Below are 14,272 nucleotides of genomic sequence, written 5' to 3'. Positions count from 1 at the left end.
TGACAATGCATGAAAGTCCCAGTTGCTCCACATTCTCAACGATATGTGGTATTTATTGTCAGTCTTTTTAATTTTTGCCAATGAATGGTGAAAATCCAAATAGAATGGGGGCGATGGGAAATGGAGGTTATATGACAGCCTAGTAAGCGAAACTTTCGTCTCTCTTTATAGGCAGAGAAACCTTGAATACACGTGGAAGCATGTTGACGTCTCCGCACCTAGGGACTTTTCTCTATTCTTTCCCATTTCACCACATAAGGATGCTGAGGCTCCAAACAGGAGAATGTAGCCAGTTCAAACACCACAGGCAATTCACACTGTCGGGGAAATAAATAATAAAATCTCGTGCCAGCCTGTGAATCCTCTCCACAAAGGTAGAAAAGAATGAAATAGTTTTATTTTCGAATAAACATTAAACCAGACTGCAATGTGCAACTCAAGCAATGCCCTAAAGAGCTCTCAAAGACAGAAAGAAACCTCATCTTTTATGCAGCCAGGCAGCTATAACCCGTTAGATACACGTTCTCAAGAAGGACAATTTGTCCTCGAGCAAGAGAACTTGACAGCACCGTTTGCTATACATAGTTCATCTCCAATTCACCTGGAGATCGGGGTAGCCATCTGCCCTTACCCAAAGGAGAAATAAAACACCTATCTCTTTGACAAGCAGATAACAACTTGGGGCCAAGAGCCTAGGTCAAATTCCTACGGAGACGAGGAGATAAGGATGCTAGATTCGTTGATGTTTACATTTCAGAGATGGCTCCAAGGCCCTTAAGAACAACATTCCTGGGTAATGAAACTGGCAGGAGGCCTATTTAGCTTTTTACAAGATTTACATGCATCTGGAAGGGACGGGGAAAAGATTTTACAAGTTTTCTAAAGGAAATGCTCTAAGAGAAGAGAGGATGGAAAGCCTCGTTCACTTTTGACACCAGGGAAAATTCAACTTTTGAAAAATTTGTTTTTACCCTACAACGCCTTCACACATTACCCTGCTCTGTGCCCCATTCCAGGTCCACACCTCCCTCGCCTCTTCAACGTGGTCATCTATGACTAATCTCTCAAAATCCGTACCAACTCCATTCCTAAATAGTAAACTGCCCAGAACAGCAGGCTGCTCCTCCTAGGGCCACACACCCCAGCCCTGGCCCAACCAGAGACCCGCTGTTATCAAAAGCTATGACTACAAGTTTCTTGGAACTGGCAAACGTTGCAGTTCTGCGGTCTGATTGCAACTCATCTCAAATGCGGTAAAACCGAGACACAGGAAAAGCCCAAATGGGTACCTAGGGCTTCGGGTCACTGGCCCAAAAAGGGGCACTTACGGATTTCCCGCCCAGACTCGGGAACCCCTAAAGTCAGTCCCAAGTGACTGAAAAAAATCCCTGCTTTATTCCACCACGGCACGATTGGGGTTAAAGTCCACCGCACGCAGGTCCCCACCCGACTGCGCCTGCGCGAGTCAGGACGTGCGAATTTGCCTCAGACCCTGCCGTTTCGGGCAGCCCCTCCTAATCCGGAACACGACCCACATTCCGCCGGCCTTGCCTTGACAGGCGTGACCCTAACCCAATAAGGATGGAGGGCTGAATCCAGCGGAGCCAATGGCGAAAGTCCGAGGGGCGGTGGAGGCGGACTCTGCGAGGAAACAAGAAGACAGGCCCAAGATGGAGGCGGCGGTGGCCGTAGCGGCGTGACAGGTGAGGGCGGGCCGGGCGGGGTTAGGTTTCTGGAGCGACCGCCGGGCACGGGCAGGGAGCCGGGATGGAAAGCTTAGCCCCAGGATGGCTTCGCCTGGGTCCCGGCGCCCCCCGCCCGGAACCGGAGGAGTGGTTTGACCCGGGGCGAGACCATCGTCGACAGCGGGGGTGGGGTGGGTAGACAGGAATAGGGGTGCAAGGCTGCGGGGGATGGTTTCGCCCGTCGCGTGTGGCAGTGCGCCTGCGCAGAGCTAGAAGGCCCTCGGTAGGCGGGGCCGGGTTGAATGGGGCCTGGGCTGTGGTGTGGTGTCCGGACTCCCTCTAAACCTCCTTGAGGTCTCTTGATGAACCTGCCTTGCCGGTCATGGGGAGTGCGTGGAGCTGTGGTTCACTAGTCACGACCCACCAGGAGAATGTTCACTAGTCACGACCTACCAGGAGAATGTTTGAGGATTCCCCCATTACTCTTTATTCCTCCCCAGCCTCCTTCCATTGTCACCAGTAATACGTCCGTGACCCCTTCGTTAGTTAGGGGGGATTTTGGACCCCTTCACCCCCCGCTTTAAACCTGTTCATCTCACCTCGACGGTGCTTGGTAATGCACCTCCATTCCCCCATGACAATGCCCGGTGATCTCCATTATCCACTCTTCTCCCCATTATATTCCCTTCGGCACAGTTTCTCCTGAGCCCCTATGAAGTCCGCGTCACAGTCTGGTGACTGCCGTTAGCCACCGAACACAGTGTTTGAGAGGCTGCCATCGTTACAGCCCAGGGCTTAGGGATTCCTGCAAGGCCCTTAAAAACACTGTTGGGTGCAATTCCCATCTCCCCCCAACTAAGGGCAGTATCTGATCTTCCATTTCTTTCCCGTCATCCTGTCTGTGACTCCTCCCTCACCACAGTATCTGGTAACCACCCTTTCTCCTTTAAAAAGCCAGGACAGCCTGTTCTTGTCCTTTATGTACCTGACACGCCTAATTGCACTGTGGTTTGACTTCCTTGTTACCCCCCCCCCCCCCAGCACAGAGACTTGGTACTCCTGTGCCCTCCAGGGCAGTGTGTGCTGCCTCTCCTTGTGTGGTTACTACCCTCTCCTCTGCCCCCACCCTATGAATCCTAGACTTTGGCCCTCAAGAGTGAGACAGACAACAGGGGAGGATGAACAGAGGAGACACTGGATGAGTTCGAGGTGTTTACAAGATCCCTTGGCCATTGTGTGTAGATTGGGCAATGGGGGTGGGGGTGATGTGGAGCCTGGAGATTGAATTTTTTTTTTTTTTTTTTTTGCCCCTGCCACTTTGCTTCCAGACTATCATTACTGGACCTCTGAATTCCTCCTGTGTTCTAGGAGCCCCATGGCACCTGCTCAGCCCCGCCTCAGCCCGTCTTGACAAAGTCCTAGGCTCCATGGAGCCGCCACGGGGCCCCCCTGCCAACGGGGCCGAGCCATCCCGGGCAGTGGGCACTGTCAAAGTATACCTGCCCAACAAGCAACGCACGGTGGTGAGTCTGACGGGCACAGCTGGCGGGGGGTGGGGATGGACCCAGTTGTAAGTCTTGGATCAGAACGGTGACTCGGGGAGGCGCGGGGGAGGCTTCTACAGAGGCCCGGGAAAGTCGGCTGGGGCCCGTGTTGGGCACTGACCCGCCGGTCTGCACGCAGGTGACTGTCCGGGATGGCATGAGTGTCTACGACTCTCTAGACAAGGCCCTCAAGGTACGGGGTCTCAATCAGGATTGCTGTGTGGTCTACCGGCTCATCGAGGGGTAAGTGTGTCCCCCTCCCTGCTTCGACTCCCTCCACTGGGCACCCAGCCTCCTGTCCCCTCCTCGGAGGCATCCGATTCCTTCCCTCTGTTGTGCGGTTTCCATTAGTCTTCCCTTAAGCTCAGTGGCTCCATGAGTGTGTGCAGCTTTTGTTTCAGAACTTCATTCATTCATTGGCCTTTGAGGCCAGCAGCTTGTCTCTCCTTGGCCCTCAGGTCCCCGCCCTGCTCCCGCGCCTCGTGCCGGAGTTCATCTGTGGTGTTCTTTCACGATTTCATCTGTTTGCCAGCTCTCTGCATCCTCTGCCTCCTCATTCTTGGTCTGCCGGGCTGGGCCACGCAGGCCTTCCATTTACTCTGTCCTGGGCTTCCTTAATTGTTTTGTTCGACGCACACATGGCTTTTTATTTGTCGTCTCGGCCGCGTTAGCCGCTTTCTCAGGGGCTTGCTGAGTGCTTCGGAGATTTCGTGGTTTATTCACTGTCTCATTTGCTCCTCACCTTGTGGTTAAGAGCATGGACTCTTCACGCTGGCCAGCCACTCACAGTCCTTTGTGGCCTTGGGCCAGTCACTTTATCCCTCTGAGCCTCAGTTTCCTCATCTGTAAAATGGGGGCGAGGATAGTAATTAGTTCCTAGAGTTGCCATGATGAAAATTAAACACGTTAGATGTTGCTCCATGGATGACGGGCGTGGAGGGACTTTTGGGGGTTCCCTGCCTCCCACGAGCCCTGTCCACCCTCTCACTCACTCCCTTCCATGCCCCCTACAGGCGAAAGACAGTCACCGCCTGGGACACGGCCATTGCCCCGCTGGATGGAGAGGAGCTCATCGTAGAGGTCCTTGAAGACGTCCCACTGACCATGCACAATTTTGTGAGTGTGGGGTGGAAAGTTGGGGCAGACTGTGGGCATGGGGCGGGAGGGTCCTAGACCAGGCCTCAACCTTCCCTGCTCTGTGGCAGCAGGTACGGAAGACGTTCTTCAGCCTGGCGTTCTGTGACTTCTGCCTTAAGTTTCTGTTCCACGGCTTCCGCTGCCAAACCTGTGGCTACAAGTTCCACCAGCATTGTTCCTCCAAAGTCCCCACAGTCTGTGTTGACATGAGCACCAACTGCCGACAGTGAGCCTGGCCTGGGCTGGGTGGGGGAATGGGGACGACAGAAGCCACAAGGTTCTTACAGACAGCTGACCCTTCTCCTCTTGCTCTATCCCCTTAATGCCCTCAAGGTTCTACCACAGTGTCCAGGATTTGTCCGGAGGCTCCAGACAGCACGAAGCTCCCTCACACCGCCCCCTGAACGAGCCGTTAACCCCTCAGGGTCCCAGGTAGGGATGCCTTAGCTGGAGGCCTATTGTCGGGAGAAAAAGATCTGGAGGCCTTTGTAGACCACAAGCCATACTTCATTCGTTTGTTTATTTGCACACATTTATTACGGACCTATAGGTGTGGAGCTGTGGGACCTTGGGCAAATCACCTAATCTCTCTGGGCCTTAGTTTTCTCATCTACGAAGAGGGGATAATAGTACTTTTTACCGTATAGGGTTCTGGTGAGAATTTAAATGTGTTAAGGCATGTCCAGTGCCTAGAACGAGATCTGGTACAAAATAAGAAGTCCTTATTAATTACAAGTACATATGTATAAGTATTTGTTGTGTTAATTCTTGCAGTTGTAACCATGCTGAAACCTTTCCATTTTGAAATACATATTATTCTATCATAAATTCCCTTTTATTTCTCTTTAACGTCAAGTATTGTAATACTGTAGTATTTCTTTTTTTTAAAACGCTTCTTTTTTTTTTAAGATTGTATTGATTTGTCAGAGAGAGAGAGCATGAGCAGGGGGAGGGACAGAGGAAGAAGTAGGCTCCCCCGCTGAGCGAAGAGGCTGATGTAGGACTCGATCCCAGGACCCTGAGATCATGACCTGAGCTGAAGGCAGACGCTTAACCAACTGAGCCACCCAGGCGTCCCAATACTGTAGTAGTTCCATATTAAAGTATATTATTGCTCTAAGGTAGCATAAGTTTATAAAATATGCATTTTTTCTGTCTACTTCTTGTAAAATGTATGTGGTACGTTATATTAATATATCATGTGTTCTATGTACACTATTTTTATATAATATAAAACACATGTTTATGCAACATAAAATAGTAAAGTTAGGGCATTATGTCATTTTTAGTTATGGGTATATGTGGATTAATTTCTATGCATTTCATTTCAGGATAGTGAAAGGAACATTTAAAAATACATTTGTGACATTAAAATATATATAACATATATCTTTATGTATTAACATGTACATCTGTGTATAACATACAGTTGACCTTTGAACACCATGGGCTTGAACTGCGTGGGTCCAGTCACACGTGGATTTTTTTACATGCAGTACTATAAGTGTATTTTCTCTTAACGATTTTCTTAGAAACATTTTCTTTTCTCTAGCTTACCCTATTGTAAGAATACAGTATATGATACATTGAACATACAAAATATGTGTTAATCGACTGCTTATGTTATCAGTAAGGCTTCTGGTCAGCAGTAGGCTCTTAGTAGCTAAGTTTTTGGGGAGTCCGAAGTTACACGTGGACGTTCAGCTGGGCAGGGGGTCAGTGGTGCCCCTAATCCCTGCATCGTTCGAGGGTCAACTGTGTAACGTTACTGTAATGGGCATATTCAGAAGCATCGGCATCTTAATACAGATAATATGTTGTATATCATATAATAATATATTTGAGTAGTACACACAGAAGATAATATTTATTACTCTTCCCCCCCTCCCCCCCACTATCTTCTGTGGCTTGCTATTCCTCCTTTAGGTCTTTACTCAGATGTCCCCTCAGGGAAGCCTTTCCAGACAGAATCCGTGACACTTTCTGTCTCCTCGTGTTGCTTTATCTTTTTCTTTATTGCACCTGTCACCAGCGGACGTGTTAAATATTCTTTGGGGTTTTTTGGCACTCTCTCCTCACTAGAACACTAGCCCCACGAGGGCAGGAACTCGTTTTCGTTTTGCCCTCAGTTTTATTTCCACTACCTAGGATGGTCTCTGCCACAGGGCAGGCGCTCGGTAAGTTGTTTCTTGAGGAAATGAAGAGCGCTAGTCACGGTAGACGGTGACTCGGAGCTACACATACGTTTACCGGGGTGGGGGGCGGCTTTCCTTGTTCTCGTTCGTTCGCCAGTCATTTCACAGCCTGTCCCCTGCTATAGCTCCTGCACCCAGCACCGCGAGCCTGAGCACTTTCCCTTCCCCGCCACTGCCAACGCCCCTCTCCAGCGCATCCGCTCCACGTCCACTCCCAACGTCCACATGGTCAGCACCACAGCCCCCATGGACTCCAGCCTTGTCCAGGTTGGTGTGGAGGGGCTCATTGCCGGAGGGCACCGGGCAGGGGGGCGCGCCATTCCTCCTGGCCCCCGTGTGCCCCCTCTGACTCCCGTCCCTCTTCTTGCAGCTCGCCGCCCCGAGTTTCAGCACCGATGGTGAGCCTGCCCCCCCCGCCCCACTCCCACGCCCCCTCACCCCACCCCCTGGGCCCCTACTCACATCCCCTCCATGCGTGCAGCTGCCGGTAGTAGAGGTGGTGGCGATGGAGCCCCCCGGGGGAGCCCCAGCCCGGCCAGCGTGTCCTCGGGGAGGAAGTCTCCCCATTCCAAGTCCCCGTCAGAACAGCGGGAGCGGAAGTCCGTGGCCGATGACAAGAAGAAAGTGGTAAGCTCCGGGGGAGCCTTGGGTGGGGACGCCACAGGCTGAGTGATGAGGGAAGTGGGCAGGCCCCTGAGATGCCGCCCATGTGGCCCACAGAAGAATCTGGGGTACCGGGACTCGGGCTATTACTGGGAGGTGCCGCCCAGTGAGGTGCAGCTGCTGAAGAGGATCGGGACAGGCTCGTTTGGCACCGTGTTTCGCGGGCGGTGGCATGGCGATGTGGCCGTGAAGGTGCTCAAGGTGGCCCAACCCACAGCTGAGCAGGCCCAGGCCTTCAAGAACGAGATGCAGGTGCTCAGGTGAGATGGCACGAGTGTGTGTGTGGGCGGGGGCGGGGCGGCTTTGGCGCCTCCCGCCGCCCCCCCCCCGCCCCGGGAAAGGCCGCGCTCGGGGCCCTTCCCGCACATCGGCTGTGTTTGTGTTGTGTTATAAGCATCCGCGTAAGCTGTTTCTCAATCAGGGATGTCCCTTTCCCCTCTGGGAAATGGCTCTGTTTCGAGGCCGTCTGATGATATTACTGTTTGGGTTTGGGTTGATACTGCTGTTAATTCATGTCTCCGCCTCCAAGACGTGGGTCTCCTCATTTGCCGGGCACGGGGTGGGTATGGCCGTAGGGCTCCGGCGTCCTCGCGTGCCCTCACGTTAGTAGCGTGCTGTTAAGCACGGTGCCGGGAAGCCTCATGTCCCTCCTTCCTTCCGCTTGTATTACATCGTTGGTATTAGGTTCATCGGGGTGGATTCCTGTTATTGATCACAGTAATGCCGTGATTTCAAGAACAGTATTATTTAACTTACTTTAGTCCTTGTTCAGTTAATGGTTGTAGTTGCTCTACTTAATACGTCATTAATACCACATTAGTTAATTTGCACTGAGAAACGCTGGTGTTCCTTTTCTGCCACTCTCGTTACTACCCCTCCTGGGGTTGCTGACGTGCACTTGTCCTCTGACAAAAAAATGGGTGCAGTTACGTTACGGGGTTGATGTTATCATAATTTCTTGTGCTATTGTAACATTTATCCTCGTTATGGACACCGCAGTAAGAAAACTTTTATTCTCTGTTCCTCTCTGTGAAATTACTTGAGCATGCTGTTAGTTTGCATCATGTTAATGTTTTAACCATGATTGCACCACTGTGAAGAACGCTCCTCTTCTGTTACCCACTCTGGCGTGAGCGGAATTGCAGAGCGTTGTCAGTGTTGTTTGCATTTGTGTTACCGTTCCACCTGCAGTTACTCCTTCTATAAGGAGGGGAGGTTTTCTTCTAAACCAGAGGGGGGGGGGTCTGTTCATCCGTGATGGAGTTTCTGTGAGGTGGACTCAGGTACCCAGCAGCAGTAACGAGGATAGTGACGTGTTCAGGGTGCTTACCTGTGGTAGGTGCTGTTCCGGGTGCCTTGCCGATCACTTGGTAACTCTTCTTGCCAACATCCCTATAAGGTAGCTAATATAATGGTCACAGTTTTGCAGTTGAGGAAAATGAGAGGTTAAGTGTCATCCCTGAGGTTGCACAGTGAGGCCCCAGGGAAGCCTGGATTGGAACACAGGATCTAATCTGAGTCCGAACTCCAAGCTCTTTACCTCTGAGCCTCTCGTGGTGATTAGGAGGATATAGTCACGCGTCACTGGTATTTTTACCGGCGTGTATCAGTATTAGGCTGCTGTTATCAAGGAAGAAGGTTGGCATTCCTACATTCTTGTCTGTAAAACGGTCACAGGCCCAGGTCATGGTCAGGGTCAGAGGTTGGCAGATGTCAATGATGGAGAGCCACTGGTCGGTAGAGGGGTAGGCAGGGGGCAGTGGTCTCTTCCTCCCGCTTTTGTTGGGAGACTCGGCTGGGGCAGCTGGGGACACAAGCCCCCCGGGGACGGACTCCTAGTGCATCTGACATACCTCACAAATGCAGTGCGTCTGGCCGTGGCCTGGCCCTGAGCCTCCTGACAGACACGGTGGAAACGACGACAGAAGGCAGCAGTGAGCGGCACCATGCCTGATGCTCCGAAAGGGAGTTACAGTTGCTCTCTTTCCTCCCCACCCTCGTACCACCCTCCCTGCCTACAGGAAGACACGGCACGTCAACATCTTGCTGTTCATGGGCTTCATGACGCGGCCGGGCTTCGCCATCATCACGCAATGGTGCGAGGGCTCCAGCCTCTACCACCACCTGCATGTGGCCGACACGCGCTTCGACATGGTCCAGCTCATTGACGTGGCCCGGCAGACTGCCCAGGGCATGGAGTGAGCCTCTGGGCCGGGGGATGAAGGGAGGGGGCCGGGAGGCTTGGGGTGAGGAGATGAGATAACCCCCCGCCCCGGCCAATTTGCCTTCTACTTCCACCCCTACAGCTACCTCCATGCCAAGAACATCATCCACCGAGATCTCAAGTCTAACAGTATCTGCCTGTCCCTGTCTGCGGGCTTGGCGGGGGGCTTAGTGGGGGTGGCTCTTGTTGGGGGGCCTTCTGGAGATGCATGGGGAGGGACACGTGTCACGTGGCTTAATAGGGGCTCTAATGGGGGGGGTCTCTTGGTCGGGACTCAAGGTTGTGGCTGATTCGGGTGCTGTCGTTGGGGACTTCGGTCAGGGTCCAAGCTATGGGAGCTGTGGAGGACATGGCAGGTCTGGGTGCCACTCAAGCGGCTTCCTGGTTAGGAGCCACGGCGGGGGCGGGGGCAAGCATAGGGGGCCTTAATTGGAGTTCCCCACCCAAGTCAAGATCGTAGCTAGTTTGTGTGATACTGGGGGGTTCTGGTCAGGGTCAGAGGCACGACTGGTGGTGAGGGCATCAATGGGAACCGCCCAGTCAGGATGGGAGATGTGGCTCTTGGGAGCTCCTGTAGTGGCCCTTGACCCTGGTGGACATCTTCCTACATGAGGGGCTCACAGTGAAGATCGGTGACTTTGGCCTGGCCACGGTGAAGACACGATGGAGTGGGGCCCAGCCCTTGGAGCAGCCCTCAGGCTCCGTGCTATGGATGGTGAGTTGGGCCAGGCTGGACTGGGGCCATCCAGGTAGGGGCATGGGTGGCTGGGGCGGGATGTGGGGAGCTGAGTGGGGGTGGGGATGCTTGTGCCAGATGGGGGTGTCTAGACTGCTCATGCTTTACCTCACGTGGGTGCTCTGAGTTGTACCCAGTGTGGCTAGTGGGATCTGGGACAATGGGCGGCCATTTGCTGACCTCCATGGTCCCCCCTGCCTGGTCTTCCCTATTGAAGGCAGCTGAGGTGATCCGTATGCAGGACCCGAACCCCTACAGCTTCCAGTCGGATGTCTACGCCTATGGGGTCGTGCTCTATGAGCTCATGACCGGCTCGCTGCCTTACAGCCACATTGGCAGCCGTGACCAGGTGGGCCCCACCCTTTACCCATAATCTTCCAGGCAGAGGATTCCCTTCAGCCTCCAGACCCCAGATTTCCTCCTTTGTAAAGACCAAGCATGCCACACTTCCCCCAGAAACCCAGAATCTTCTGGGTTGAGAGCTCTCAGCATCCTCTGGTCTTCCCTACCTAGGATCTTCCCTTCCCTATATATCTACAGTCCTCTGGCCTGGGTACTCAAAATCCCCCGAGTCCCAAAGCCCAGAATCCCATTTCTCCGAGTGACAGAAGCCGTCTGTGCTTCTGGAATACTCACAGATACCCACAGTCATTCAGCCCTTGGGTATCTGGCAGGCTTTGGGGGGCCCTGGAACCCATGATACTCTGGGCCCCAGGCTCTCCGAGTTCTCCAGGCCGAAGGCCTCCAGGCCGTCAGAAACCCGGGATCCTCTAGGCTCCGAGCCCTGAGCTCTCACCATCCTACAGGCCACATGGACCCATAGTTCTCTAGGCACCAGACCCCTACAGAAATACAAGCCCCTGGGTTTTAGACTCCTTTAGCTCCTCCAGACCCAGAACTTCGTATTTCCCCTGAGTCAGTACTTTCTAGGCCTGTAGAAACCTGTGAGGCCAGGGATACCTGTAATTCTGGATTTCTCCCAAGCTTCAGTCCCTCTGTTCTGCAGAGAATCCCTGTCCTCAGAGACCCAGAGTCCTTGGATCCACAAGATTCCCACAGTCCTCCAGACGCCAATACCCAGGGTACCCTAGTTGCCCCCAAAAGGAGCCTCCAAAGCCCCTTGAGACCCAGAATTCCCTCAGCCTCCCAGCCCAGGCCCCCAAATCACCCCATTCCTGTCCCTCCAGATTATCTTTATGGTGGGCCGTGGCTATCTGTCCCCGGACCTCAGCAAAATCTCCAGCAACTGCCCCAAGGCCATGCGGCGCCTGCTGTCTGACTGCCTCAAGTTCCAGCGGGAGGAGCGTCCCCTCTTCCCCCAGGTGGGCCTCGCAGGAGGGCTGGGTACACCGCGGAGGTCGGTGCTGAGGAGGAGGACCCGAGGTGTCGGTGGGAATTGCGGCGTGTGTGCGTGTGTGCGCTTCCCCGGTAGGCTGGGCTTTGTGGGTGTCGGGGTGCCCATGTGGCTCCGGACACCCCCCTAACCTGCCCCTGCCCCGCAGATCCTGGCCACCATTGAGCTGCTGCAGCGGTCACTCCCCAAGATTGAGCGGAGTGCCTCTGAACCCTCCTTGCATCGCACCCAGGCCGATGAGCTGCCTGCCTGCCTGCTCAGCGCAGCCCGCCTTGTGCCTTAGGCCCTGCCCCCAGCCACCAGGGAGCCAATCTCAGCCTGCCACGCCAAGGAGCCCTGCCCACCAACCAATCAATGTTCTGTTTCCGCCCCGATCACTGCCTCAGGATCCCCCATCCCCGTCCTAGGAGATGAGTGGGTCCCCATGTGCTTTTCCAGTTCCTCTGGAATTGGGGGCCCCCCCCAAAGACCGAGACCCCTGCTGCCTCCATGATTTGGTTTCCTCTTGGCTTTGGGGATACTTCTAAATTCGGGAGCTCCTCCATCTCCAATGGCTGGGATTTGTGGCAGGGATCCCACTCAGAACCTCTCTGGAATTTGTGCCTGATGTGCCTTCCACTGGATTTTGGGGTTCCCAGCACCCCCTTTGGATTTGGGGGGGCCCCCTCTGTGTCTTCCCCACCATTCAAGGACCCCCCCCCCCCCGTCCACCAAGAAGCACAGAATTCTGCTGGGCCTTTGCTTGTTTATTTTGCTTCCCGACTCTTCTCGTGGGGTTCAGAGCCGCTGAAGGGTGGGGGTGAGTCCAGGCAAGGAGTGGTTGGGGGCGAAGTGCGGACCACACAAACAGCGCCACTGCACGCATCACCACAGGCGGCACGAGGAACGAAGACCACGTATGCCAAGCACGGCACAAGAGGAGGCCACGTCAGTCACAGACACAGACATCACAGCAAAGGTGGGGAAGCGGAGGACCACTGGCCCTCCATGTGCAAAGGATTCTGGGAGGATGGGTGGAGTTTGCATATTTAAAGATAGCTGTCAGAGGCAGGAAAGTGGGAGTATGGGTCCCTGGGGAACAGAAGGGTCCTAGCAGTGGGAGGGCCTCCCAATGTGTTGAATGGGGCTGGGGGCGGGTAGGAGAAATCCCTGCGGGGCATCTGACGAGGTGGCTCTCCAGAGATGGGAGATCCGTAGAAAGGGGCTCCAAGGCAGGGGTTTCTTAAGGATTTCGGAAATTCTGATGGGGAACACGGTGCACTTGAGAGATCTGGGACCAGGAGAACGGTTTTCCAAGAATTTCGGGGCTCCAGGAGGGGCCTTAGCGGTGTCAGGGCCAGAACGGGTTGCCTGGTGTTTGGGAGCTTCTGGGAAGGAAAGTGCACTCCGGGGCGGCCGGGAGTAGAGGTCTTTGGGAGTTTGGAGGTTCTACAACTGAAAAGTAAGTCTTGAGGTGGCCGGGAGTGGTTTTTTAAAAGGACTTGGGGATTCCAAAAGTGAGAACTGGTGTTAGAAGCAGGAGTGAGGGGTTCCCCAGGGACTTGGGCATTCCGCGGAGTGAGAAGAGGGATCTTGGCGGACCAGGAGAGGGCTTCTCAAGAGATTTGGAGACTCCAAAAGTGAGAAATGGATTCAGGGCCCAGAGGGGGGTTGCCCAGGAGGAATTAAGGGTTCTCAGGGTGGGGTGTCAGTCGGAGAAGAGGCTGGCGAAGGACTTCCTCAGGCTGCGGATGGTCTCAGCTTTCACCTCGTCCTGGCTAAGGCTGGGCCTGGGCGGGGCTGGCTCTGGAAGGTTGAAGGCATTGGTCAGAGACTGGGATTTGCTAGAGAGAGACAAGGTGGAGGCATGGGAGGAAGGGAGGGGAGGAAGGGAGGAAGGGGAGAGAAACACAATGTTACCCCAGGCCCGGCCCAGCCCTGCCCCTCTAGTCCTGGGGCTGTTGCCTGTGACCCTCCCACCCACCCTCACAGGCCTGGACCCTGCCGGAGTCTCGGGTGGAGCTGGGGGAGCCCTGGGCCAGGCTGGGAGGACTTGGATCTAAGGTGAAGTCTGGGCTTAGTGGGAAGAGGCCCGGGCTGAACCTTCTCTTCACATTCTAGGCTGGACTGGGAGGAGTTGGAAGTGCAGGGGAAGATGGGCAGGGCACTTTCCAGTCTGGGTGAGGTGTCCTGGAGGGAGCGGCATCCAGTTTGCACCCAGGACTGGCTGGCGGGGGGGGGGGGGGGGATAGGTCTAAGGGGGAGTAGTGGGGGGAGGTCTGGAGTGCACCAGAAGAGGTAGAGAGGGTGGCGTGATGATTCGGGGGGCGACTGGGATGGCCCAGAGAGGAGCTTAGGCTGTAGGGAGAGCGTGAGGGCAGCTGGGAAGAGCAGGAAGCGACAGGACGGCAGTGAACTGGGCCGGGAGGAGTTTGGGGGTTCGGCTGGGAGGAGTCAGTTTGGGCAGGAGAAGGGTGCGTTTTGCTGGGAAGGCCCCAGACGGGCGAGGAGGAAGGTCTGCTGGGCAGGGGGGTACACGGGGAGGGTCAGCAAGGCGCCAGGGTTGGGCCCAGAGAGGCTGGGGGGGGGGCTTTCCCAGGGGCCTGTTTGGAGGACCCGGAACTAGAAAGGGGTTTCTCTGGGATTCTGGCACGAATCTGTGGTGTGGAGGGGTAGAGAGCTTGGAGGAGGGTTCTGCCCGGACAGGACACGGAGCTCTTGGGGCTCCTGTGTGGGACCTGGGTCCGAGGAGCCT

The 14,272-nt window shown here is 54.7% G+C and overlaps 2 protein-coding genes across 4 annotated transcripts in view; one reads left to right on the top strand and one right to left on the bottom strand.

The window, feature by feature from the left end:
• Window positions 1-1,498: 1,498 nt before the first annotated feature.
• Window positions 1,499-12,268, top strand: ARAF (A-Raf proto-oncogene, serine/threonine kinase). 2 transcript variants are annotated; one of them, XM_028113478.2, is made up of 16 exons: window positions 1,499-1,703; window positions 3,054-3,208; window positions 3,369-3,472; window positions 4,243-4,345; window positions 4,438-4,592; window positions 4,700-4,798; window positions 6,687-6,828; window positions 6,932-6,959; window positions 7,043-7,188; window positions 7,282-7,484; window positions 9,246-9,422; window positions 9,531-9,577; window positions 10,045-10,163; window positions 10,402-10,533; window positions 11,372-11,506; window positions 11,687-12,268. In XM_028113478.2, exons 2-16 carry the CDS (start codon window positions 3,113-3,115, stop codon window positions 11,819-11,821), a joined length of 1,821 nt encoding a protein of 606 aa, XP_027969279.1. In that variant the 5' UTR covers window positions 1,499-1,703; window positions 3,054-3,112; the 3' UTR covers window positions 11,822-12,268. The 2 variants fall into 2 exon arrangements, with proteins under 2 accessions (XP_027969279.1, XP_027969277.1); XM_028113476.2 differs by having other exon boundaries at window positions 3,014-3,208.
• SYN1 (synapsin I) overlaps window positions 12,264-14,272 on the bottom strand; it is a 48,227-nt gene continuing 46,218 nt past the window's right edge. The window contains exon 13 of one of the 2 annotated variants that reach the window (XM_028113471.2): window positions 12,264-13,361. In XM_028113471.2, coding sequence (XP_027969272.1) covers window positions 13,226-13,361 — 136 coding nt within the window. In that variant the 3' untranslated portion in view covers window positions 12,264-13,225. The remainder of the gene's footprint in view (window positions 13,362-14,272) is intronic. The other variant, XM_028113472.2, reaches the window with a different exon arrangement.

The sequence above is a fragment of the Eumetopias jubatus genome, unplaced genomic scaffold, assembly GCF_037043125.1.
Source record: "Eumetopias jubatus isolate StellerSeaLion01/CBP00866 unplaced genomic scaffold, mEumJub1_p1.0 scaffold_11, whole genome shotgun sequence".
Lineage (NCBI taxonomy): Eukaryota > Metazoa > Chordata > Mammalia > Carnivora > Otariidae > Eumetopias > Eumetopias jubatus.
Note: the sequence above shows the minus strand (reverse complement) of the source record. Positions and strands in the feature narration are given on the sequence as shown.